General features: G+C 34.9%; 2 protein-coding genes and 1 long non-coding RNA gene across 4 annotated transcripts; all 3 read right to left on the bottom strand.

Moving 5' to 3' along the window:
• Window positions 1-5,117: 5,117 nt before the first annotated feature.
• On the bottom strand, window positions 5,118-6,106 carry LOC126716402 (uncharacterized). Of its 2 annotated transcripts, XR_007652111.1 has the most exons (3): window positions 5,952-6,106; window positions 5,648-5,871; window positions 5,118-5,534 (listed from the first exon to the last, which is right to left on the bottom strand). It is a non-coding gene; the product is annotated as an uncharacterized LOC126716402 (long non-coding RNA). The 2 variants fall into 2 exon arrangements; XR_007652110.1 differs by having other exon boundaries at window positions 5,648-6,106.
• A 1,057-nt stretch (window positions 6,107-7,163) lies between these two features.
• LOC126719635 (uncharacterized) lies at window positions 7,164-7,853 on the bottom strand. The gene has a single exon (XM_050422169.1). The coding sequence runs from the start codon at window positions 7,851-7,853 to the stop codon at window positions 7,164-7,166; it is 690 nt and encodes a 229-aa protein (XP_050278126.1).
• A 9,295-nt stretch (window positions 7,854-17,148) lies between these two features.
• On the bottom strand, window positions 17,149-22,921 carry LOC126718027 (respiratory burst oxidase homolog protein D-like). The gene is made up of 12 exons (XM_050420051.1): window positions 22,124-22,921; window positions 21,832-21,994; window positions 21,678-21,726; window positions 21,436-21,549; window positions 20,906-21,331; window positions 20,272-20,658; window positions 20,073-20,168; window positions 19,843-19,958; window positions 19,552-19,654; window positions 19,374-19,447; window positions 17,861-18,405; window positions 17,149-17,723 (listed from the first exon to the last, which is right to left on the bottom strand). The coding sequence occupies exons 1-12, from the start codon at window positions 22,728-22,730 to the stop codon at window positions 17,614-17,616; spliced, it is 2,790 nt and encodes a 929-aa protein (XP_050276008.1). The 5' UTR covers window positions 22,731-22,921; the 3' UTR covers window positions 17,149-17,613.
• Window positions 22,922-24,679: the final 1,758 nt, after the last annotated feature.

Raw genomic sequence — 24,679 nt, 5'->3', positions numbered from 1 at the left:
ATTTTCTTGCTTTAAACTTGTCTTTCTTTGCTTTCTTAATATCTTTGATCCATTGTGCGCATTGCTTGATCCATTGAGGCCTAGCTTTTAAGCCCACTCTTTACAAATTTATTGTGTTGAGCTCTTTGGTCCTAAATCCTTCTACCCTTTGGGCTCAGGAACCAAAATCACGCCCTTACAAAACCCAAAAAAAAAAAATCTAACTTGAAATTATTAGCATAGGCCTAAAATTATATGGAATCGACTCTCTCTAATGGTTGCATCACGTGGTCACATGGGATTATCTTAGGAGACTTCTCTCTCACAACATGTAGAATATATATATATATATATATATATATATATATATGTGTGTGTGTGTGTGTGTGTGTGTGTGTGTGTGTGTGTGTGTGTGTGTGTGTATGTTGGGGGAGGGGGGGGATCCATTGTTCCACAGATATTGTGAGAGAAATGTCTTATAAAGCCATCTTATAAAATAATATCAAACTTAGCTTATACATTTTTTTTCCTTTTTTGGAGAAGAAGCTTGAACTTAGTTTCAAATCAATTGTTTCTATAAATAAATTAAAGAAAAAAAAAGGAAAAGGTTTCGAATCAATCGAGTGAATGAGTCTATCATGAAAATTCAAACCAAAAGCCAATATTACCACTTAATTATATTATACTAGTCTCATCTAAGCGTGTGTGATAAGACTTTTTCTAGTCTATTGCCATAATTTTCCATTTAAAAAAATTGGAAATGTTTGTTTTGAAAACCTGGATTAGTAGGAAAGTGTTTTATTTTGTAGGAATTTTAAGTAAAGTTGGAGATAAATTTTTACCAGGTTGTTTTCAAGTCTTTTCCCTATTAAACGGAAAATTATTAGGTACTCTCGGAGTACCATAAATGTATACTCTCTCCTCTCACATGAATGATGGGCTCTATCATGAATTTAATTAGTGGGACCCACCACTCATGTGAGAGGAGGGAATACGCATTTATGGTACTCCGGAAGTACACAATAATTTCCCCTACATAAAAGTTCAATAAAAAAAAAAAAATCATCTTATAAATAGCATAGATTACTCGTCTACCATTAAAATTCGAATTGAAGGCCAACATTGCCAAACCTCTATTACGGCATACCCTCATAAAATTCCATTAATACTTTATACTCTAACTCATGGATTTCTTTACCGACTCTAGCTGTTGCCGCTGACCTGACTACATGAGATGAGGGAGGTCAAAGGCAACATCGTGTTGGAAAAGTCTGAAAAAGAGAAATAAATATTGCTAACACCTTTATGTATAGTTGACTAGGAAAAAAAAAAAAATAGAAGAATTTAGAAAAGTAAGAAGAAAAGTAAAAAAGGGCTTAAATTGTCGTAGTTGCTTTACCTAAGGAAACCACTTTATCAGTTTCAGGGCTTATTTCCGTGGCTACTGCCCTCAGGATCACGGCGCTGAAATATTCGAAACAAAATGTTGTAAGCAAAACAAAGGGGGTTGACTCAGTGGTAGGACACATGCATTCAACATATATGTATATAAACAAATTAAAGGTCAAATTAATATTGCGCACTTTCTATATTTGGGAACCGTTGGAGGTGCGGAACAACTGTACATATTAAAGTTAGCAAATGCGCAATTCATTACAAATATGATGATGATTGATGACACATTGACACGTCCGATTGCAAATAGGAATCCGTGAAGAAGTTGCATTTATAGGGGTGAGAGAGAGGGGGGACACGTTACCCAAAAAGTGAAATTTATAATCCAAGAGCTTATACTTTATACTGTATATTTTAAATTTGGTATTCTATCAAAAATATTTTATATTTTGGTCACAAATTGTTAATTTTATCCATTATGGCCTCAAATTTATGAAATCGCTTCCATTTTTTTTTAGAGAGAGTTTCAACTTATAACATCTACTCCTGATAATAGTTTTTTATTATCAAAACAAGACATCAGTTAGTTATTGGTATAGGCGGAAATTAAACTTCAAATCTCTTATTCAATTATCAGAAATTTTACTAGTTAAACTAACTAGAACCAACATAAATCACTTCCATTTAAATCCCATAACTAGCTATATTATTTATTTATATTATTTTAAGCAGTAGCAAGTATAAGAAAGGAAAAATTACTAGTTACTTCACCAACTGAGACAAAAGGTAATAAATGCTTACCACCGTGTATTGTTTGTGCGGTGGTCACTTCACAAGTATAAGTGCTTGTGAAGTGTGAGAGGTAAGGGTTAGGATTCAACTTTCAAGTCTCTATGAGGGAGTTTACACACATATACACTTAGATTAGACTAGAGTAAAATTCTATCTTGAATAAAAATAAAATAGAAAAGGAAAAAATGGAAAGTGTTTATCAAATTTTATATATCACCTAGGTAATTAATTTCTATTTTATTACAATTATTTCCTCGCTTTAAGTGAAACTTTCCATTATTACTATACGATGCTTTTTTTTCCCCCTTTCTATCCTCTCTCCCTTCAAAGGTTGTCAAATTGATTTATTAATAAAGCATAGAGGAAACACAGACTATAGTCAATAGTTCCCCACTTTTATTTGCATTGTTATTGTTCATAATAACGAAAATGAATAATGAAAATGGACAAGAAACTTAATTGAAAATAATTGAAACAATTTCATAAATTTGAAACTTTAATTGATAATTAAAATTTTGAGACTTAGAGTCCGTTTGGATACAAATTATTTTGCTGAAAACTGAAAACTGAAAAAACTATAGCAAAATAATTTTTAAATGTGTGAATAGTACTGTGGGACCCATTTTAATATTTTTTCTGAATAAAGTGGTTGTGGGTCCCGTGAACAGTGCATGAATAGTGGGTAAACAGTGCTCTATGTCTCCTGAAATAGTGAAATGCATGCATCAAAAAAAAAAAAAAAGAGAAGGAAACGTGTAGACGCAAACGCTGAATCCAAATATATACTTAATATGATAAAAAAAAAAATTAAAATTTGGCTATATAATTTTTCCAAAGGGAAAAAAAAGAAAAGAAAATTGTAATATGATTATATAGACCACAATTCAAGCCATTGGATCATAAGTTAAGGTAAGTTGTTGGGATAATTATACTTTACCCATCTGTGGTTTGCCTCTAATTTGACTTGCCTACCTGTGGTTTCAATTTTGACACTTTACCCACCTGTGATTCTCTCCGTTACTAATCCGTAACCCACCTTTCCTTCAATCGTTACTCTAACACATAATATGTAAAAAAAGCAAAAGCCCAAACAGATCAAAACACTCCTCACTCCCAAGACTCACTCTCATCCAACTTGCTCACCAAACTAAGATCCTAGATGCTACAATGCAATGTGCTTGAGACTCTAGACCGAGAACCATCTAGGCGTTGATCATGCAAGTAACTTGAGGAAGAAGGAGCTTTGATTCTGGGTTCATCTGTTGCTTGGGTGAGTTCATCGTGCAATAATTATATTTTTGATTTTTTGTATTTGATCCGTTTGTTTTCTCTTGATTCTAGGTTCATCTGTTGCTTGGGTGAGCTTCAAGTTTTGGTTTTTTACTTTCATATGCTTTGTTCATCTGATTTTTTGAAACCTAGGGTTTTAAATTTTTTTTTCGAAATTGGGTTGTTGCAAGGACAATTTAAATGCAAATCTATAGTGGGTTTTTTTTTTTTTTTTTTTTTTTTTTTTTTTTTTTTTTGTATTCATCAATGTGGGGCTGTTCGACCTTCCTTCATCAATGTGGGGCTGCATGACCCTAGGTCTCTTTATCTTGTACTTGTACTGTGAGGGAACTTGTTTTAGATGATACTTTTCTTCATAGGATTATCCTTCCTTTAAACACATGCTGAAAATTTGAACTATGCCACTTGTAACAGATTTGTTGGTCTATAAGCTTGTAACAAATTTTTGCTATGTCTTCATCAACTAGCAATGGCTCTACAACTAGTGGTTTCTGTCGTGCCCGAGATGGTCATTTATATACCCATGAGAATTGTGCCCCACGAACAAGTCGAAAAGCTAGTAAATATAGAAGAAGATTCCTCGGTTGTGGTCAATTTAATGTAAGAAATAATTCCATTATTGTATTTGAATTGAATTGAATTATTAGTTGTGATTAATTGTGAACAATGAAATTAATTGTTATAATTGTAATGATCAGGTTGGTCCCAAATGTGGCTTCTTCCAGTGGGTGGATAACGAAAGTTGTAAGAGTGAAACTGCCCCACTTGTTTGTGAAAGGATAAGTATGCTTGAGAATGAACTGCAACTTGGAAATCAGAGAGAAATGACAACTAGGGAAATGGAAGAAAGATCTAACCAGAGGGAAAGAGAAGCTCATGAGCTTTATGTAGAAGTTAGGGAGAAACATAAGAGGGTTAGAGAGAGTGGGAGATTTTACAAGGTGACACTAGTTTTGTCATGGTTATTTTTCATTTTTGTAATGTTGTTGTTGTGTTTTGCCCTAGCGAACAACAATGTAAGGGTGAGGAACCTTAATCTTCCATGATGCTTGGGGGGGATATTGAAATGTGATTAGGTAATTGAAATACAAAGTCCTTAATTATTGTATCTATCTCCTGAAATGGAAAGTGTTGTTTTTGTGCAAATGTTCTATAGTATATATATATATATATTTTACTTCATTCTGGGATTGATATATATATTGGCACAAAGTATTATGTGAAAATGTTAATAACATGAATGAAACATGATATTATATATTCATTTTGGTTCAATACATACACCTGTGTCAATGCAAGATTAATATATGGAACATGAAACATGTTGTTTGCTATGTCAATGCACAATTGCCCTGCCCATAAATGGAATATATATGGAGCATGGAACAAGATTTGCTATGTCAATGCACACTTGCCCATAAATGGAACATGTTGTTTTCTTACCCATAAATGGATCCATATATATTGCCACAAAGTAGATTAATATATATTCATTTTGGTTCTATGCTACACCTGTTTATAAATGGAACATATTTTACACATACACATGATTTGCTGTGTAAATACATACATCTGTGTAAATCCACCAAAAGCACAAGACAAGCAAAACACATAGCCTTTATAAATCCACAAAAAGAAAAGACAAGCACAACACAACAAAATACTTTATCCTGTGTCAATGCACATTAACATTAGTAAAAGTGAAGACAATTATTGTGACTTTATGTCACATGCAGACAGATTTACTACCAAAACCCAACTACTAGTCCACCACACATCAGACATACACATCTTCCAACCGAAATTGCCAATATTGTTTTTGACACTTGACCATGCTTAAGCAAATACTAGTTACATTAAGCGTGAGAACTATAACAAAAAAAGTGGTTGAAACTTTAACATCTTCCATCTTCATTTATTGCTTTTGGTGCCCTTGCCAGCAGCCTTCTTGCCCTTTCCACCAACTGGTTGAAGCTTTGTTGGCCTTGATACACCAAACTTTCTGCCTTTAAACCCCCTAACAGCACCACCACCACTTCCTTGACTTGGTGCACCACTAGTGCTCACAGTGCACTTGGCTGCATAACCAAAATCCAGTAGTTAGCAAGATGGTCTAACAATAGCAAGTAAGAGGAAAAAAATAAACAAAATAGAAGAAAGCAGAGGTGCCTGAGATGGTAAAGAATCTCACATCTCTCTAGGGGTATGAAAGCTTAGTTGTGAGGATGAAGAGAACCAGTTGGCCCTAGATGTAGTTGGAGGTTGAGTTGCTGCCTCAGATCTATTGTTTGGTGTAGGTTGAGATGCAGTTTGACCAAAAGCTTTGTATGCAGGCTGAGATATAGTACTTGGTGGCTAAGATGCAATTTGAGGTGTTGTAGTCTAATTTGTTTTTGTAGATTTACTGCCTTATGCCTACAAAAAGGAGTGTACAAGTTACATACACATGAAATATATGAGGAAATGAATATAGTTCAAAGCATGGAAATACTTACAGCTTTTGGTTTAGCAAGTCTATCTCTTCTCTACCATGGAGTTTCACCAATGATGCTTGCCTTGTACCCTCTTGCATTATGTCCTTCTTTCTGGCACTTCCCACACTTGATTGTCTTGTTCATCCTAAAAACTCTATAAGGGTTTCTTGGCTCTTCAAGATATATATATATATATATATATATATTTTTTTTTTTTTTGCTTTAGTGGTCTGCCAGGTGGTTTATACACAAGAGGGGCAAAAGGAGCAGGTTGGTTAGTCTCAACCCACTCAGATTGGCCAGACATTGGCTATATTATCTCTTTGTAAGTGTCAACAAATTTCTCTTTCAAGTAACAAGGATGCACATAGTCCTCCACTTTCTCCAGGTTCTTAACAATAGTAGAGATCCCATGTTTGCAAGAAAGTCCTGTCAAATCCCAAATCCTATAGCTACATGCTTTCCTAACCAAGTCAACCACATTTCTCTCACAACCATTATCAACTTTATACATGAAGCTGCCTGCTGGAGTAGCACTGAAAGGTATAGATTCATGTTTTAACTTCTCTAATTTATCTTGAATATTAGGACACACCTTTTTAGTGTATTTTGCTATACCTTTCATCTTTTTGTATTGTTTGGTCATGAGCCTAACTCTGATCTACTCCAACATTGCTAAAATTGGTTTATCCCTAGCTTCTAAGATCATGGCATTAAAAGACTCACTCTAGTTATTAGCTAAACAATCACACAAAGCTCTACTACTAAAGTGAGACTTAGACCATTGTGCAGGGTTGATGTCAGCAAGATACTCCCATGCCTTGACATCTAAATCCTCTAGTTCCTGCATTCTTCTCTTAAACACCCTGATTGTTGTGGCTCTAGCACATCTCCGTAGTGCATCCTTCAACTCCAAGCCCTTATGATCCACTTTAAAATTATTATAGATATGCTTCACACAATACCTATGCTCACAAGTTGGGAATAGCATCTCAATTGCAAGTATAAGGCCCTAATTCATATACAAAACAGATCAAGTAAATATGTTAGTTAAACATGTTGAAATGAACTGAGGCATGTATTATTGAACTTTAAATATGTGGGTTAAATATGCTAGTACAATTGTAGATCATACCTTTTGTCTATCAGTGATGAAGACCAAACTAAGTTGCTTTGGATTCCCAATGTCATCTGAAAATTGTTGCAGAAACCATACCATGAATCTTTGTTCTCTTACACAACAACAGCAAATGCAACTGAGAAAATGTTATCATTTGCATCTCTAGCTGTGGCAAAAAGTATTTGGCCCCTAAATCTCCCTTTCAAGTGGCACCCATTTAAACCAATGATTGGTCTACAACCTCCCAAAAAACCAACTTTTTGTGCATTATACCTTATATACATTCTCTTAAATTTGGGCTGTGCATTTTCATCTTCCATTTTAGTTTGCAAAATAACCCCACTTCCTTTATCAGTCAATCTTATCATCTCTGCATAATCTTTAAGCTTCCTATATTGCAACTGTTCAACCCTAGTAATCAAGTCAGTAGCTTTCCTTTTTTCCTTATACACCTGACTATAACTTATGTCAACTTCAAGTGCTTGCTTCACATGATGTTGAACATTAGCCACTTTCCAATTGGGATTTTTGTCAAACTCCTGCATAAACTTCTTTGCAACATAACTTGCAGTTACTTGGTTGTGTTTAAAGGATCTAGGGTAGGTGCACTCTGGATTGAATGTTTTTATTTGGAATGTCAACTCCCTAGGTAGTTGAGATGCATAACACCTCCATCCACATTCATTTATGCAATAAGCTGATATCTTTTTCTTCTCATTCAGCTTGAACTTAATATCTACTGGCTTGTTTATAGCATATTCCCTCAATGCCTCCCTAAATACCTTAGAGTTTGGAAACTTCATTCATTTCTTTAACTCTGGTTTTCTCATGTCAGTTTGGACATTAAACTCAGGTTCTTTTGCAGCAGTTGGTGCTGGTTGATCATCATCAGACCCTACTAGACTTTCCATGTCATCTTTAAAAGGTGGATCAATCCATTCACTCTCTTCAAGAGGTGGGTCATTGTCAGCTACAGTAGTCCTATGTGGGGCTGCATACATAGGTAGATCCTCAGAGGGCCTATATAGGGTTGCATTGACATTATCTCCCTTAGAGGGCTTATGTGGGGTTGCTGCACTGACACTGACTCCATTATGTGTAGATGGCCCATCATCTACATTTCCAAATACGTCATCATCAAAATCTAGCCCCTCAAACCCTTCCTCCAACCAATCAAAATCTTGTCCACCACCTCCTTTAGCATCCACATTACCTCCCTCATGCATCTCATGCACATCATCATCATTCTGACCCACCTCATGCACATCATCACCATTCTGAGGTGCCTCATGCACATCATCATCATTCTCACCCACCTCATGCATATCATCACCATTTTGAGGTGCCTCATACACATCTTCATCATTTGCTACTTCCTCATTACCAAATTGTTGTTCAATTGCAAATGGCTCCTCACCACCGTCAACATATAGTGTTATCTTATCTGTAGGCCATACAGCATGAATCTCACACATATAAACTACATCATCATCGCCATTTATAAGCCTTAACCCTTGCTTTAAATTACCTCCAAGAATAAGATAATGAAATATACTTGTACTAAATGCTCCCAAATCAGAAAAAATATCTTGTATTTCAAAATAACTAAGTTTATCTAAGTCAACCTCATCAATAAAAGAAGTACTACCTCCTAAATATACTAAATCTGGGTTCCACACAAACTGGCCACCATGATGAATCTCAAAATTGAATGTCAAGTCAGCCATTTGCATATAAAATACAACAAAATAAAGTATGAGATGGGCTTACATGTGGAAAAGTATCATGTGGTCCTGTGGTCCACACAAAGCAAAATACAGAAATAGACAATATTATTAAAAGTTTTTGTTTTGTTTTTGGGAGACAAACTCATGGAAAGGGAAAGCGGAAAAGCAATAATCAATACTATTGCAAAATCATGAAAAGCAATAATCAATGGAGTCCCACATTGATGAAGGAAGCCTAATCCTATGGTCCAGCAACTCCACATTGAAGAATACAAGCAAAACCCCAATTTCATGAAAAAGCATAGGTTAGAATTGAACCTGTCTACATTGCCCCCCCCCCCCTTTTTTTTTTTTTTTTAAAATTTTTATGACAAGCATATTCCTTTGTTGGTGACTCAAAATGGATGTAATTGGAACAAAAATTTCCGTCACATTTGGTTTGAAAATCAGAGTATATATGTTGGCATGAACGCTATAAAACAGAACATATTCACAGTATGTAAAACATAGTAATCCTCAGGTTTAACAGAACAAAAAGCTTGTACTTCCTTACACTGATACATAGCAAGCAAAAACCCAATTTGATGAAATTGATATGACCATTCTCTACTCAAAAGGTAGCGCTATTAGAAAGAGTACTAATCCTGAGAGGGAAAAGAAAAATCCTTGTGACCTTAACGAAGGCAAGTATACAACAAAAGAAGAATACAATTATAGTTGTTTAACTACACTAGAACTAGATCACAAGCACTACCAGTTCCATGGTTAAGCAAAAACCCAATTTCGAAGAAATAATTTTAAAACCCTAGGTTTCAAAAATTAAAAGGATCTACTTGCAACAACTGAACAGAGGAGCAATTGTGTCTCCTTCTTCCTCGGCTCGGTTTGCTTGAACGATCAAAACCCAGTTATCTCAAGCACATTGCATTGTAGCATCTAGGATCTTAGTTTGGTGAGCAAGTTGGATGGGAGTGAGTTTTAGGAGTGAGGAGTGTTTTGATTTGTTTGGACTTTTGTTTTTGACATATTATGTGTTAGAGTAAAGACTGAAGGAGAGGTGGATTACGGATTAGTAACGGAGGGAATTATAGGTGGATAAAGTGTCAAAATTGAAACCACGGGTAGACAAGTCAAATTAAAGGCAAACCACAGGTGGGTAAAGTGTAATTATCCCTAAGTTGTTTGTCTTCAATTATGGTTTTCATATTTGTTTAGACATAAATAATTCTTATTTATAATTTTATAGCATCACAAATAAACACACATATGTACTTTTTTTTTTGGAGGAAACAGTAATACTCACACGAACACGAAAGTAATATATAGAGTTTTTTTGAACAGGCTTATAATATATTACATAATTAGAGTACCACTACAAAAGGGTTTAAGCTTTGTAGTAGTAGCCTGGGGTTATAAGGATTGAAACTCTAACACACATGTACTATGTACAAGTAAAGGTTGCGAAACCTGGATCAGACCGCACTGTATGACGCAATTAATTGTGATTCATCAAGACAGTTCTTTTAACCAAAAAAAATTGGCCTATGCAAAAAAGCGAATCAACTGTGTGAATCATGGTCGAACGACTCAGGTTTGAAAACCATGACTAAATTGGATTGCCCAAGTTTGAATATTTCTCTCTCTCTCTCTCTCTCTCTTTATTTTTTAATTTTTTAGAAAGAACTAAAGAGACTAAGGTGCACTTAGTAATCAAGAAAAAAAAATTAAAAAAAGAATAGCAAAGGTGTGGGAAACTAAAAAAACATACAATTCTCAAGTTAATATCTTTCCAAATTAGATAAGACATTAATACATCTATTCACTTTCTTGTATGCATGTTTGATTTCTTTATAAGGGATCCTTCACAAGAGACATCTATGAATTGAGATCTTGTTGTATTGCACAGTGTGCAATAGCTCAAATCTTAGCCATTCCTTCAATTCAATGGCTTATGTGAAGTGTCGCGTCATCATTCCCTTGAAGACGAAAAAACCCTAACTTGTTGATTTTTTTTCTTAGTTCTGCATCTCATTATTTCAAATTACACACACATGTGCACGCGTGCGCGCACACACACATTTCTCTCTCTCTCTCTCTCTCTCTCTCTCTCTCTCTCTCTCTATTTCCTGAGGCTACTCTCCGCTCACTACTCGTTGCGACTCTACCTCTCTCAACTCCGCTGTCGCTGCTTCCACCATTCCCCTTGTGCCTAGTGATAGCCACCTACTCTGCTTCCTAGCATCGATAGTTCCGACTAGACCACCACCTAGTAGGTTTTCCCTTTCTCTCTTTTTTTTTTATTCATTTTTTCTAATAAATTTTATTTGGTTGCTGGGAAAAGGAAGGAAAGTATTAATAATGTCAGAATTTTGTTTATTGATTTGTTGGTGGTAAATTTGATTTCTTTTTGTGTGATTTTTGAAATTATTAGTTTTGAGCTTAGGGATTAAAATCACTTGTGCCTGCTAGTGCGGCGTTCTCCTCTCTTATTTATAAGACGTACTTTAACCCTACACCAGTGGTTGAAGCGTCTCTGCACCAATTTCTTGTGCTTCCAAGAAATGTGTATTTTTTTTAGTTTCAGTTTTTGGAGGATTTCTACTAATTGGTAGTGAGACTCGACTAAGTTGGAATCTGTTTTTTCATTCTAATGTAGGAAAATTTCTGTCCTATTCTTATTGATAGGCACAAAAGGCTTTCTAATAACAAATTAGTTGAGAAATTTTTCTTTGTTGAATTTTTATTGTTATGTTGATGTGTACTATGATAGATAGATAAAGTAAGAAGCCTATATTGCTTCAACTTTTGATGTTGTTATGTTTTCTCCAAAATGAACTCATATTGAGAAACATTATTTTGTACCTTGATAACCACTATGGGTCATGTCACTGTAGTTTGTTGAGTGGTAGTATCTTTAAAAAAAAAAAAAAAATGTTTCGAGGCCTAACAATATTGTGTTAATCCAGTCATCTCTGGTGCATTATGTTCAAGAACGTAGTTGGTCATTGTCATCAATCTTGATAATTTTGGTCCCTTATTTGAACAATAGTATTTTTTTTTTTTTTTTTTATTTTTTTATTTTGTGTGTGTGTAAACTAAGAGGTTTATGTTGATTTTGCTGTAACCAATCCTTGCTAAATATTTACTCATTTTTGTAGGGTTTCCTTTAAGAACATTATGTATAACCTTCACTAGAAGTGAAAATGTTCCTATGTTGTTATTTTTCTTATATAAATATCTAACAGTGGTTTAGTAACAGATTGACAACAGACGTTTTCTTCCTTTACTTAGCATGTTGAAGTCAAGTTTTTTTTTTTTGCACCTTTTGAGTTGATAGTTTCTTCCTGTTTGGAACCTACATCACTTTCCCAAATGATGTCCCTTAATTTCAAATTATGCTCTAATTTCTGCTACTTATTCTTATCATTGAATGTATTGCAATCAGATCATGCATTGTCCTAATACGTTTATTTTGTTTTTTATGTTTATCTTCTCCAATGATTAATTATGTTGATTCTTTGAAGTTTGATTGAGCCTAAGTGATGATGAGCTAAAATCATTAGTGAGTTGTAGGCTCCAAGTCACTCCAATAGAACCAAACAGAAGGCACCGGTGTGGTACCAACCAAAAATCCTCCAAAGGTCAAGTTAATGAATGAGAAATCTCTATCAACTCTTTAGTGAGAGAGCTAGTGATTTTCTACGTACTTGAGAAAAGAGGAGGTCTCATGCTTATAAAGAAATTTAGTAGTAGGACAAGATCCCTTGAGCATGGGGATCCTTTCTTTTGGGGAAGATTTGGCATTTAGGGTTTTCGAGATTACAAGGTGTCTTTCCATATAAGGGAGATGTGACCTCGTAGCACATTCACTCTGCGTGATATGCAATACCCAAGATATTCCCTTATATGGATTTTCGTGGGGACCAAGACTCTGTTGGACACATTGGCATCATGCTTGCCCTATCGGGCTTTTGCTCGCCCCATCGGCCTCTCCTTCGTCTGTTGAGATTCTCGTCCGTCAGCTTTATAATGTGGTCCCGTCTCTTTGCATGACTTTGGATCCTCCGTCTGCTAATGTGGGACTGACAGGCCTAAGGGTGTTGCCAGTGCCTATGCATGATGTGTTTGAGCTATGGTCAGAAATACCCCTATCACTAAGTAATCATCAAGTTTGTCATTGTTAACATGTTTTTTACCTTGACAATGCAAACTTGGACTTTTATGCTTCACATATTCTTTCTTGCTTGATTCTACAAGCTTTTTGAAGAGAAATTGTTGAAGGAAAGGACAACCAATTTCTTAAAGAGAAATCGTTTTGGGGCCACTATTTAATTGGAATTGTTTTTGTTGGGGGAATGATACGTTGTTGGAGTCATAATATTATGTTATATTGTAGATTAAATTCTAATTATATTTTGCTTGTTATAAATGTATGTATGACACTTCAATAGCACAATAGCTATGGATATGCATCTATGAAGCTGGGCATTCATCACTCTGTTTTTGAAGGGGATTCTGAGGTGGTGAGTAACGTGTTGAAGTCTGCAGATTTTGATCATTCCTCAATTGGTCAGTTTGTAAAAGACATTTTGTCTATTATGAGTTCTCGTAGAACTTTTTCTTTCTCTCATTCAAGGCAGTAGGGCAATTGTATAGCCCATGCCTGTAGTCAAGAGAGCAAGAGTTTCTTTTCCTTTGTTAGTCTGAATGAAGCATGTTCCACCTGACATTTCTCAGTTTGTTGTTTCTAAATTTTCAGCTTCTTAATAATATTGCTTAGTATTTTCTCTCCAAAAAAAAAAAAAAAAAAAAAAATGCTATGGATATGTATCTGATTTATTATCCATTATATTCACTTTTTTTTTTTTTTTTTTTTTTTTTGTGGTTAATTGTGGTCCTTAAGTTCGTTATATAATTTTAATTGAACTTTTGTTAGGCTACTATATAATTTTAGGCATATTTGTGCAATGTTGGTATTACAAAAGCTGGTTATACTATGTTGAATTTGCTTTAAAAAAAATGCCCATTGTAATGATTTTGTCAGGATATTTCCTTATGATATTTTTATCTGCATAAAGCACTTCATTATTCTTGCAACACATGACATGAGTCAAAAAGACAAACTAATAATTTATCTATTTAAGAATGAGGGAAAGAGTTTTATTTTATTTATTTTAGTCCTTTTTGTCAATGAAAATAACATTACAAATTTAAATTTAGATTTACGCTCATGAAAGCATGCGGACACAACTAGGCCAAGCGGCCATTGTCAAATACGGGGAAAGATACTTTCATGTTGCATATCAATCTCTTGACACTGCATGGGGAAATATCCTATTCATGCTAAATTGTATTTCATGCACAATGGCATTAGAATTTGTACTTTTTCTTGTGAGAATTTTTTTTGTTCTCATTGCATATTAACTTACTCTTGTAAGTTCATCAAGTCAAAATCACTAAACAGCTTTTAGTGGCATTACCGTCTAGTAAATTGGTTTTATTTACTTGCGTTAGGCTTTGTTTGTTTACTGAGATAACTGAGAAAATGAATAAGAAATTTTTTTGAGTCTCTTGCTATTCAATTTATACATCGAACTTTTGGACTTAATATAGCTAAAAATTTGAGCAAGGCCACAATGACTCGTTTTCAATTTTATTTTTATTTTTATTTTTATTTTGTTGATTAAGATCCCTAATTTATGGTTTATAATTTAAATTCCAAGAAACAAAAAAATGATTTATAATTTATGGTCTATGGTTGTGAAACATGTGTTTGTTTATATATTGTGGTTAGGCCTGTCCATAGGTCGGTTTGGGTCGGGTTTGTGCCCAACCTGGAACCAACCCGACCACGTCGAGTCTCCAACATCCAGACCCGCTGCTAACTGTTAGATGAGTCAGTTCGGGCGACTTGGATATTGGGTACGGATCGGTCGGTGGTCAGTCGGACTCAGGGAAGATGAAACCAGGCAAAATTAGGTTGAAACTGGTCGAAATCTACTAGATCTGGCCTAAACATGGCTGGATCGAGCAAGATTTCTAAGTGTACTCACCAAATCTTGAAGAGATCTTGACGAGTTCTCGAAGAGATCTCACCGGATCTCAACGGATCTGTCAAGAAATGATTGGTAATCCTCATACTTGAGAAAATCAGTGGGTGTTTCCAATATATAGGCTGTCGGATCGGTTGGAATCGGATTTTGAAAAGCAGACTCGTCAACCGACCTGCCGGTCTTGGTTTCCGGAGTTTGAAACCCACTGTTGACCGTCACCGATGTCGGGTTGGCTGGTTTCGGGTACAAATTGGACAGTTTGCCTCGGGTTGGTCTGGTATGGGCTCCGGTGGACAACCCTAATTGTGGTGGTTCAATTATTGGTCTAAATGTAGGTAGCATATGAGAAAAAATATTGAAACAATTTTCCCACTTTGACATCTCATTTCAAAATTAATTAAAGTGTGTATTATACAAAAACCATTACAAGGACGTACAATACAAACCAACTGTAATAATTTGCAACTATTCATTTCTTGATATTTCTTGACACATTGAAATTATATTTTGGGTTCAATGGTGACAATTGATGTTGTTGAGCTTGCTATTAAGAAAATTATTTTAATTTATTGGTGAAGTTGTAGTTATGCACTTATGCTTAACTTGGGTTTTTTATGTTTTTTTCTTTGTCCATTTTGGATGATAATAGCAGGCATGTGTATTGGAAAGAAAATCCTTAGTCAAATATGCCCACTAAAGGTTGTTAATGATTTATCCTTTTGATAGAAATTTTTTAGTACAAATGAACAAGATTGGATACATAACATCATTTAAAGATATTTTCATCATTTGCATATGCAATTAGTGTTTAAGTAGAAGTTACTCAAACATTCACATATACAATTTAACATGTCTGAGTAGCATATTTAGTTACAAAATTGTCCAAAACATTTGCTACATGTGCAATTAGTTGTCTAAATATTCAGAAATGTTGTCCAAAAAAATGTCGAAGGCAAAGTTGTCTAAATCTTGACGCGGCTTCTTAAGGTAAAGGACTTCAACCTCACAGAGTATGATATTGTGTTTCTAGGTATATTGAATCAAAATTTCCTTCTTTGTGATAGCTGAACGGAAAAAACCTTATCATAAATTTAAAGCCAAACCCTAAAAATTAAATGCTTTGACTAATTTTCATCGGGTTTGATTGATGTCCAAATACAAAAAATACATCAAAATGGAAAATTTTATCAACTTTTTGCCAAGCCCTAGCATTGACCATGTTTGACTAAGCTTTAACAAAAAAATTGATTGTTTGATTAAAGCAAATTCTTCACTATCTTAAAGATTTCGAAATCGCTTACTCATGGGCTGATATTAGATTTAAAATGAGCGTGATATCACAAAATCAATAAAGAAACGATCCAATCTGGGGGTGTAAAATCGTTCCACCCTATAGATCGAAGAAAATTTGTTCTATTCCATCTCTCTCTCGCGCTAAGTTGTTGTGGACCACCACATGTAGATCAAAGCAGATCTACTTCTTTTCATTCCATATTAATGCCAACTCCATTAACAAACTAAGAGTCGATGTGAGTTTGATATGTTGTGGGACTGGTGTTTAAATCCCCCGATCATAGTCTGTGGGTTCATGCTTGGGAGATGTTGTGGTGGCAACCGACCATCGAATCAAATGTAATCGACACTGATAAAGTTGCAATTCATTGGGAGCAGTATGATGAAAATTTGACTTTTAATAAAGTGACCTTGGCAGCCACATCTTAAACTCCTCCCAAAACTGGCCATACCATAATGGTTGATGTACACCCCTAATCGAAGTCGATAACAGTAAGATCGAGACAGAAGAATGGGAAAAACAAAGATGTAGCTTTGAATTTTCTTTTATATATATTTTTGCGCCTTTTGGTTTATTTTCACAACATCAATGTAGTTAGCATGGAGGTAAGCTTGAAATGTCAAGATGTCACAATCTCATAGTAAAACTAAGCCAATGTCTTTTGCCGACATCATAATCTTTATCATTTCTTTTTTGAGTGAACTTGAGGATTATGCCAAAATACTTATGTAAGGTTCATTCACATTGACTATCAAATTATAGATTGTCTTCAAAACTTAAACAGTTAAAAAATAAATAATTTTATCAATTAATTTAACACATTTATGTTTTCTTTGATTAGTGAAACTGATATTTATTAATTTGACAAAGGCCATCCATGATAATATCATTTATATATATTTGAATTTATAATTTTATATGCTATATTAATTCTTTTGAAGAAAATGAAAATTCTGATCTCTGCTGGGCAAAAAAAAAAAAGAAAAAAAAAAACCCTTTTTGTCAACGATGGTACAGTTCGACGTCCATCCACAATTCATCCTTGATATATAAAGTGTCGGTCAATAAAACAACTTTTCTAGAAGATTTATATTCTATCGTGGCCTTTAGGCCTTTACTTTAAGGGGTGACATCCTAGCAAGAATACACTTGTATACTATACATACATATTAAAAAATCAAGGAAGAAAGAAAATGAATGAAGAAAAAAATAAAAGGGAAAAATTATCATCACTCTATACGATTAGGTGCTAGTGGCTCCCACCATAAGCCAGCATTCTATTGAGGTGGGTCCTCTCACTGTCATTCTCACCTTCTTCGAAGTGAGAGTTTCTAATACTTTATAGTTACCTTGCACTTGCACCCCCCCCTTGATTGCGGTAGCTAGTAGCCTATCCCAGTTTATGTCTATAGACTCTATACAATAATCAACTAGGGTACGAAACTTTCACATGTGCTTCCTTCCATCTTCTTCTTCTTCTTCTTATCTTTTAAAAATTCTCTTTATGAAATTCGAATTTAGTGGATGTCCTATGAGAAAAGTCCAGCGCAAGTTGTCTAAGTTCCTTGGTTAGTGCTGGTGCCCCACAATAGAAAACTCCTGCATAATTTGGACCACATTTATGGTTATATATTATTTATATGAATACATAATACTTTTAATCATCTATAAGGTATTTTTTTCAACACGTGTTAGGCAAAAAAAAAAGAAAGTGGAGTAGGGTAGGTGAAACTCACCGACTCGTGTATCTGGGTGGTGAAGAGCAATCTTCTTGTAGACTTGTCGCCAATTGGGTTTGGCGAAGTGGGATTTGACTCTTGTGCCAGACACCACATCCAAACCACTCTTGGCATGGTGTAGTGATTGAAGCATTGCTATGAGCGCTGATCTTGCATCTCCTTCTTCATACACACTTGTACAATAGTTATGCAATTCTATCATTTGTTTCTCATCCATTTCAGCCACTTCATTCATTATCCCTTTGAACCACTCGAATGAGCCTTGTTCCCTTGTGACCCAGTAGAAATAGGCTTTTCTTGTCCTGAATCCCTTGTTCTTACTGTGACTTGATGAAGAGCTACCTCTCCCACTTTCCAAAGCAGCCTCAGTTGTTGAATCTTGATCTTCCATATCTTTGTTTTTGATGTTATTGATAATGTCTTTTACAATGCTAACCATTGGAGTGGCCCCAATCCCAAGCCCCACTAGTAACACCACCTCGTATTTTTTGTAATCTTGTGCTGGAGCTCCATATGGACCGTCTATCAGTATCTTTGGAAAGCTGCATTTCATTTATTTAATCAACATTAATTAAGAATCCCAAAACCAAAACACAACCACCCCCAAAAAAAAAAAACTACTATATTGCCTACATCAATAATGACTGGCAACATTAAAAACAGTATAGAGTTTGGAGACTCCGTAAATGTGAAATAAATTAAAGAAGAATTAATGATAATAGAGCGCATTAATCGGTTAAAAAAACGTCCCCTTCTTAATTCAAGTTCTTTGGTTCGGATTCTACACGACAGTGACCACTCCATGATTGGCGTTATTAACTATAGTCAATCAATGTGTGAACACGCATAACACAATTATTATTTATGTCAAAAGGTGTCCATATTGAACAAGAAATTATTGGTATATCGGTGTCACATAAATGTAGATTACATGGACAAGATTGACAAGAATGACCCGCATACATGTGACAAAAAAGTATAAAACACATTCCCAAATTGAACACGGGTTTATTAATAGTCAGTACTATCTTTTTAAAATTATCTAAAACTTTAATTCTTGAGTGCTTTTCACCCCTACAATTTGACTTATAAGCCAAAAGTCTCGTAGTTCCAAAATTCAACACGGGTTTATTAGTAGTCAGTGCTGTCTTTTTCAAAATTATCTAAAATTTTAGTTCTTGAGTGTTTAATAATCAAGACTTTAAGGTCAAAGTCTCCAAATTCAATTTGTAGTTTTCGGGTTTGGTATATTATTTTAAACACATATTTTCAATTTTTAAATAATATTACATCAATTTCTATACACTTTTTCACCAATACGTATTTCTAAAAAAATTGAAAATTATTGTTTAAATACACATACAAAACGATTTCTAAAAAAATTGAAAATTATTATTTAAATACACATACCAAACGAGCCCTTCGTGTTTCTAATATAGATATCTAGAGTTCTAAAATGCCTCACTCCAACAATCAAATTATAAAAAAATTAAAAAAACAATCATCTTACCTGGGGTTGTTACCTCCTTGCATAATATCAGCTCTGAGTAACCCGCTCTTCCCAGCAGTTGGAGGTTGACACACCTAACCAATGAAAACAGAAAGTTTTAGTGCTAATTTAAAAGCTTGAAGCAGTAATTGATCATGAACACAACGATTTCTAAAGCACTTGTTAAACCACAACCAACCTCAGAGAAAACAGTTTTGAGCTGCCGTGTCCAGTCACCTAGTGTTCTAATGTGCACACTTAGGTAATCATCTCCTGGTGATGACGTAATGGAAAATGGGTGCCTGTTCCCAAAAAAAAAAAAAAAAAAAAAAATCAACAATTGGTTTATTTTTTGATAAAAATAAACATATAGTTTTGGTTTATTGTAAGCATACAATTATTATAATTTTGGTCAATCCGATCGGCCACTAATAACAATGTGCATCCAGTTGTATGTCACAACATATAATATAGTAGTACTACTACCTACCATTCGAAGGCTGAGACAGCAGCACAGTTGACAAACATATACTGTCCACTCTTGTTTCTAAAACCTTGAGGCTTCGACATGTGCAATGCTAACACATTTCCTGGATAAACAGCAACCTTCAAATTGAACAAAACACACATCCAATCAGTGCATTATGACTCAAAAGGGTGTAATTGAGTTTGAGAGAATGGTTTTAGGATTGAGATAAAAAGGCATAATAATTTGATTACCTTTAGAATCTTCACAGGCTTGATGCTCGATCTAAAAGCTCTAATTAACCTTTCACATGCATAAAGGGTTACAGGAACTGCCAAATACATCCATGTCTGCCAACAAAATAAAGTAGCTACAATGTCAGAACACAACTCTAAAAAAATAAGAGGGGACAGGTTAAAAGGTCACGAGAAGATTTAAAGAAATGAAACTAACCGTTTTCTGATACCAGTTTTTTGCGAGATAGAGTTTGATGCCGTGGACAATAAGGAGGGTATAGACAATGACAAAAAGATGGTGGGAATACCAAAAGGCATTGAATCCAGTAAATTTCTTGAGGGGCTTTGGTAGGTTGAGCTTGTTTCGTCTAAACCAAGGGGTAGCTAATGTGAATGCAATGGCCATCAAGATCACAATTATTATACCCGTGACCCCTTCAACTCCTTTCACAAACCACCAGTAGCTAGTAGGCTGTTGTTCCCCAAAGTAAGGTTCCATGGGCTCGTACTCTTCCGGAGTTGCGTGAAGAAGTCTTGGGAAATCACATGTTAAATGAGAAATCGCGTGTAGTCCAACCCCGACCCCAATTCCAACCGCAATTACCTGAGTTTTACATTCAATAAAGGGTTAAAACATTTTAAGTCATTTTTTTGAGACCTTTGCTATGACAAAAAGGATCCTCTCCATTTGAAATGTATCCATAACAGAACAATATGGACATCCGAAAAATAAAATGTTATAGTCATGAAATATTCGAAATGGAGAGGACCTTGTTTTGACAATAACTCATACGAAAAAATATCAATCAAACAAATGACTGTAAACATTTTCGGTAGATCATATTATATACCTTGTGGAAATTCAGATTGTCATCAAAGGGAACAACGGTCCCTAATTTGGTTTTGTTTCTAAGCCAAGTAATGGTGTTCCGGCAGACAGGTAATAGTATCAGAGCCATGTTGAATTTAAGGGTCTCTGCCCCTCCTTTTGCAACGCAAACACAGTAGCCCATCACTCCGAATGCGGCCTTGTTTCGATACTGCACAAATTTGTAGGCAAAAAGACCCAGCATGATCCCAAGCCATAACATCATTACCCAGACCCTTTGCCAGTTATCCATTAGAAAGTACTTAATCTTTTGGTACCATCTTCTCACTGGGTTGTCCTCCTGTGTTGGCTTCAGTTTCTGACTCAACATTTGACTCATAATTCGGCTATCACTTATTCTGACAGATTGGTTTGGAGCTTGCAATAGCAGTGTTTCAAGATGGTATATCTGTAATTAATTGCCAATTGAGTCAAACTAAAGAAAGAGATATATATATATATATAGAACAAGTACTTAATTGGACTTAAAGTAGAGAGTTTTTAATAACATACCATGATGTATCCATTATTTTCTGGGTCTAGTTCTTCCATAATTAAAGCTGCATATTCCTTGGCTTGTTTCTGAATATTGGAAAGTTTGTTTGTAGAAGCACTAAGGCTGATAATCTGGAAAGAGAAGTAATCATGATGATGCTAAGATCAAATTCTATAGACTTGTGGAATAATTCGTAGAAAGTTAATATAATGCCGGGTCAAATGTGGTCCAATTTGGCCGGAAGTGTTCGGTGGCCTACCTCAGCGACTTCTTCTTCTGCAATTCTTCCATCGGCATCTTTGTCCACCCTGTAATCATTACCAAAAAAAAAAAATGAATGAGAAAAGGAGCATGCGTGCGAATTAATGAGAAACTATGAAACTCAAAACCGCGTAAAATAAAGAGATAATTACATGTCAAAGAAAATTTGGAGCCTGGAGTCGAAGCTTTCATCAGAGATTTGATCCCAGAAGTCTTTGAGCTGTGCCTTGTTGATTGAATCACCACTTATGTTATATCGCCGAGCGAGTGCTCTGAACATCTCACCTGCGAACTCCTTAGACTCCTTGTTCATTCCTGTTACAAAACAAAAACAAAAACAAAGTATGCTATAAATTAAATTTTATTACAAAACTGACGTGATAATAATGAATGTGATTGAATCTATACGACATATATATATCCTTATCCTCTTGTAATATTTACCTATGCATTCTCCAAACAAGGAAGAGGGAAGGAGTCCATTTTTAGAAGCGGTGAGATCATCGAACCGCTTCTCGATGGCCGGCCAACCAGCAGCGCCACCTGTCTTGGCGGCGATGAACTTGAGACCCTTCAAAGCATGAGCGGCCGCAGACTTTGTTCGATCAAAACGTGTCGAAGCAGAAGGTCTTCTTGTAAGAGATGTGAAACGTTTGAGCTCCTGAGAAACCTGGCGTATATGAGAGGAAGTGTTACGGAGCAAGTATGAACCAAAGGAGTTAGATTTGCTCCGTAAAGTTTTCTTTGCCAGCAAAGAAAGCTCAGGGTCTTCCTGAACATCACCACCACCAACACCTGTTGTTTGAACACTGTGAACCGCAACGGAATCGTCACGAATGTCAAGAGTGATCTCAACGTAGCCATCATCGTCGTTGGTTATTTGGTCACCTGGTAAACTGAATCTAGCACTCTTTTTTGAAGGTTTTCTGCTATTGCTGTTGAATTCTTGAGTACCCAAAGGACCACTAAAACCACTTCTGTCATTTCCTCCCAAGCTTTCTGTATCAGAATTATTTTCTGAATAAGCTCCTCTTCCATCGTTGCCTCTCATCTTTCTTTCTTTTTTGGTAACAAACAACACTGACGCAAGTGGGTTTAACAAAACAGTTTCGATAAAAATAAACAAATGAAATTAATGGAGCCTCTGTTGTTGCTCTTCAGAACATCTTCAGAAACTTTGATAAAAACTTTGCTACGGTTGATTTGGGAGAAAAATGGGGGTGTTAAAGAAATGTATATATAGGAGGTGGTGTAAGAAAAGTCAGAGATTGATGATATTTACGATAAACAGTGTGGCTCGCCCCTCTATGTGTACAAAGTCGTAAACGCAACAACCAACCAAAGTTGCCAGATCGACCACAAAATAATATATTGTTTTATTTATTTAAAGGGACTAACGGTCAAACATTAAGTTTTTTCAATCCTGGCGGAGGTCAAACGTGCCCAAAAGGCCAATTAAACTCGCGTGCAATTATATATTTTAAAGACTATATGTTACATGCCATAAATTTATAGGAAACTTCGACTCGGCAAATAGGAATATTATTATAGTACTGCTATTGTCGTCATTCACACTGTAAAACTCGAACCTACACGCAGCCAGGTGTTTGGTCACTGGTGCGGTGGGCTTCCATATGCACTACTTCTTTGTTTTTGGGTAGAAATAAAATGGGCTTGTGTACCTCGGATCCAGATCGCACAATGTAACAGTAAACTAATGGATGAGATGGAGAGTTAAAAATTCATTTTTAATCTCAATTTTTTTTTTAGCAGAAAACTTTTTAACCTTTTAATTTTTTTTTTTTTTTTAGCGCATTCATTATTGATGAATTGAAATTAGAAAAGGAGTTGATGGAAAAAATTGTTTTCCGAATCATATAAGAAATGATTCTATGTCTCTTCATAAAATTATTAGAAGGCATTTTGAGGACATGATGTGATATATCTTATTTTATACACTAAAGCGTTTATCCAAAAATTCAAAAATGATGTATGATGCTTTACTTAATTACCACTATAAATCATTTAGTGAGACATGCAACATAGATGTCCAAGGCTTGTTACGTTGAGAGACTGTCAAATCATTATCAACAAAATGACTTTACAATTAAGATTTACTATTGAGTACATATTTTTTGCGCTGTAATATATTCTGAATTAAAATAAATAAACTGTCAGTTTGGTAGGTATACGATAAAGTTTTTTATTCTTAGCTCAGCTCTAGATGCTCGAAAGGTGCATGAATTGCTTTTTAAATTAATGATATTTGTTTGTTGGCGAACAGGTTATATCTTGCACACTTCATAAATAATGAAATTCTACGCTTAAAATATGAAACTTCACTCTATTATTAAGATTATGTAGTTTAGCAGTAAGATTTCAAAAAATTATTAAATATTTATGAATTGTGTTAATGGCTGATAAATACTAGAAAATTAATAGTCTATCAACTTGTTTATAGAGTGGTTATACTTGTACAGTTAACAAACATTTTCAATCATTAATATTATCAAATTAGGTTTCGCAAAAAAATTGAAAGATGATCTTTTAACCTACTTTGATTTTGTATATTGAAAGATAAATCTGGGAAAAATTTTTTAGAGAATCAATCACAAATGATTTCGGAATTTAAAAGAGTGTAGAGCTCTATTTAATGGATGACAAATGATTGAATTGAAATGTATTAAGAGACAACAACTTTGACCACGTACGACAAGGAGGAATTGCAAACTCTCTGTATCCACTTCCAAGATACAGTAAATTCTGGTGGTTATGACTATAGTCTTGAAAAATTCACACTTCCAATACCCATGGAGGCCATTACATCCAACATCAAGAATGATATTTGTTTGATTTGTTTATGATAATTTCTTTCTGGTGGTTGTTGGTTTAGTTATCAAAATGTGTTTGGGTTTTAGGCCCTGTTGTACCAAGAATTACCAATTTTAAACCAAATAGTTAAGTAGTTCAATTATGGTTAAATCAAACAACATGCCACAA

This window comes from Quercus robur, chromosome 3 (genome assembly GCF_932294415.1).
Source record: "Quercus robur chromosome 3, dhQueRobu3.1, whole genome shotgun sequence".
Classification (NCBI taxonomy): domain Eukaryota; kingdom Viridiplantae; phylum Streptophyta; class Magnoliopsida; order Fagales; family Fagaceae; genus Quercus; species Quercus robur.
Note: the sequence above shows the minus strand (reverse complement) of the source record. Positions and strands in the feature narration are given on the sequence as shown.

Coding starts and splice junctions, on each gene's coding strand:
- LOC126718027 (XM_050420051.1), bottom strand. CDS start 22,730: ATGAGAGGCAACGATGGAAGAGGAGCTTATTCAGAAAATAATTCTGAT. Junction 21,550..21,677: donor CAGAAGAAGAAGTCGCTGAG/GTAGGCCACCGA, acceptor TTCTCTTTCCAG/ATTATCAGCCTTAGTGCTTC. Junction 17,724..17,860: donor CCACCCAGATACACGAGTCG/GTGAGTTTCACC, acceptor CAAATTATGCAG/GAGTTTTCTATTGTGGGGCA.
- LOC126719635 (XM_050422169.1), bottom strand. CDS start 7,853: ATGAAGTTTCCAAACTCTAAGGTATTTAGGGAGGCATTGAGGGAATAT.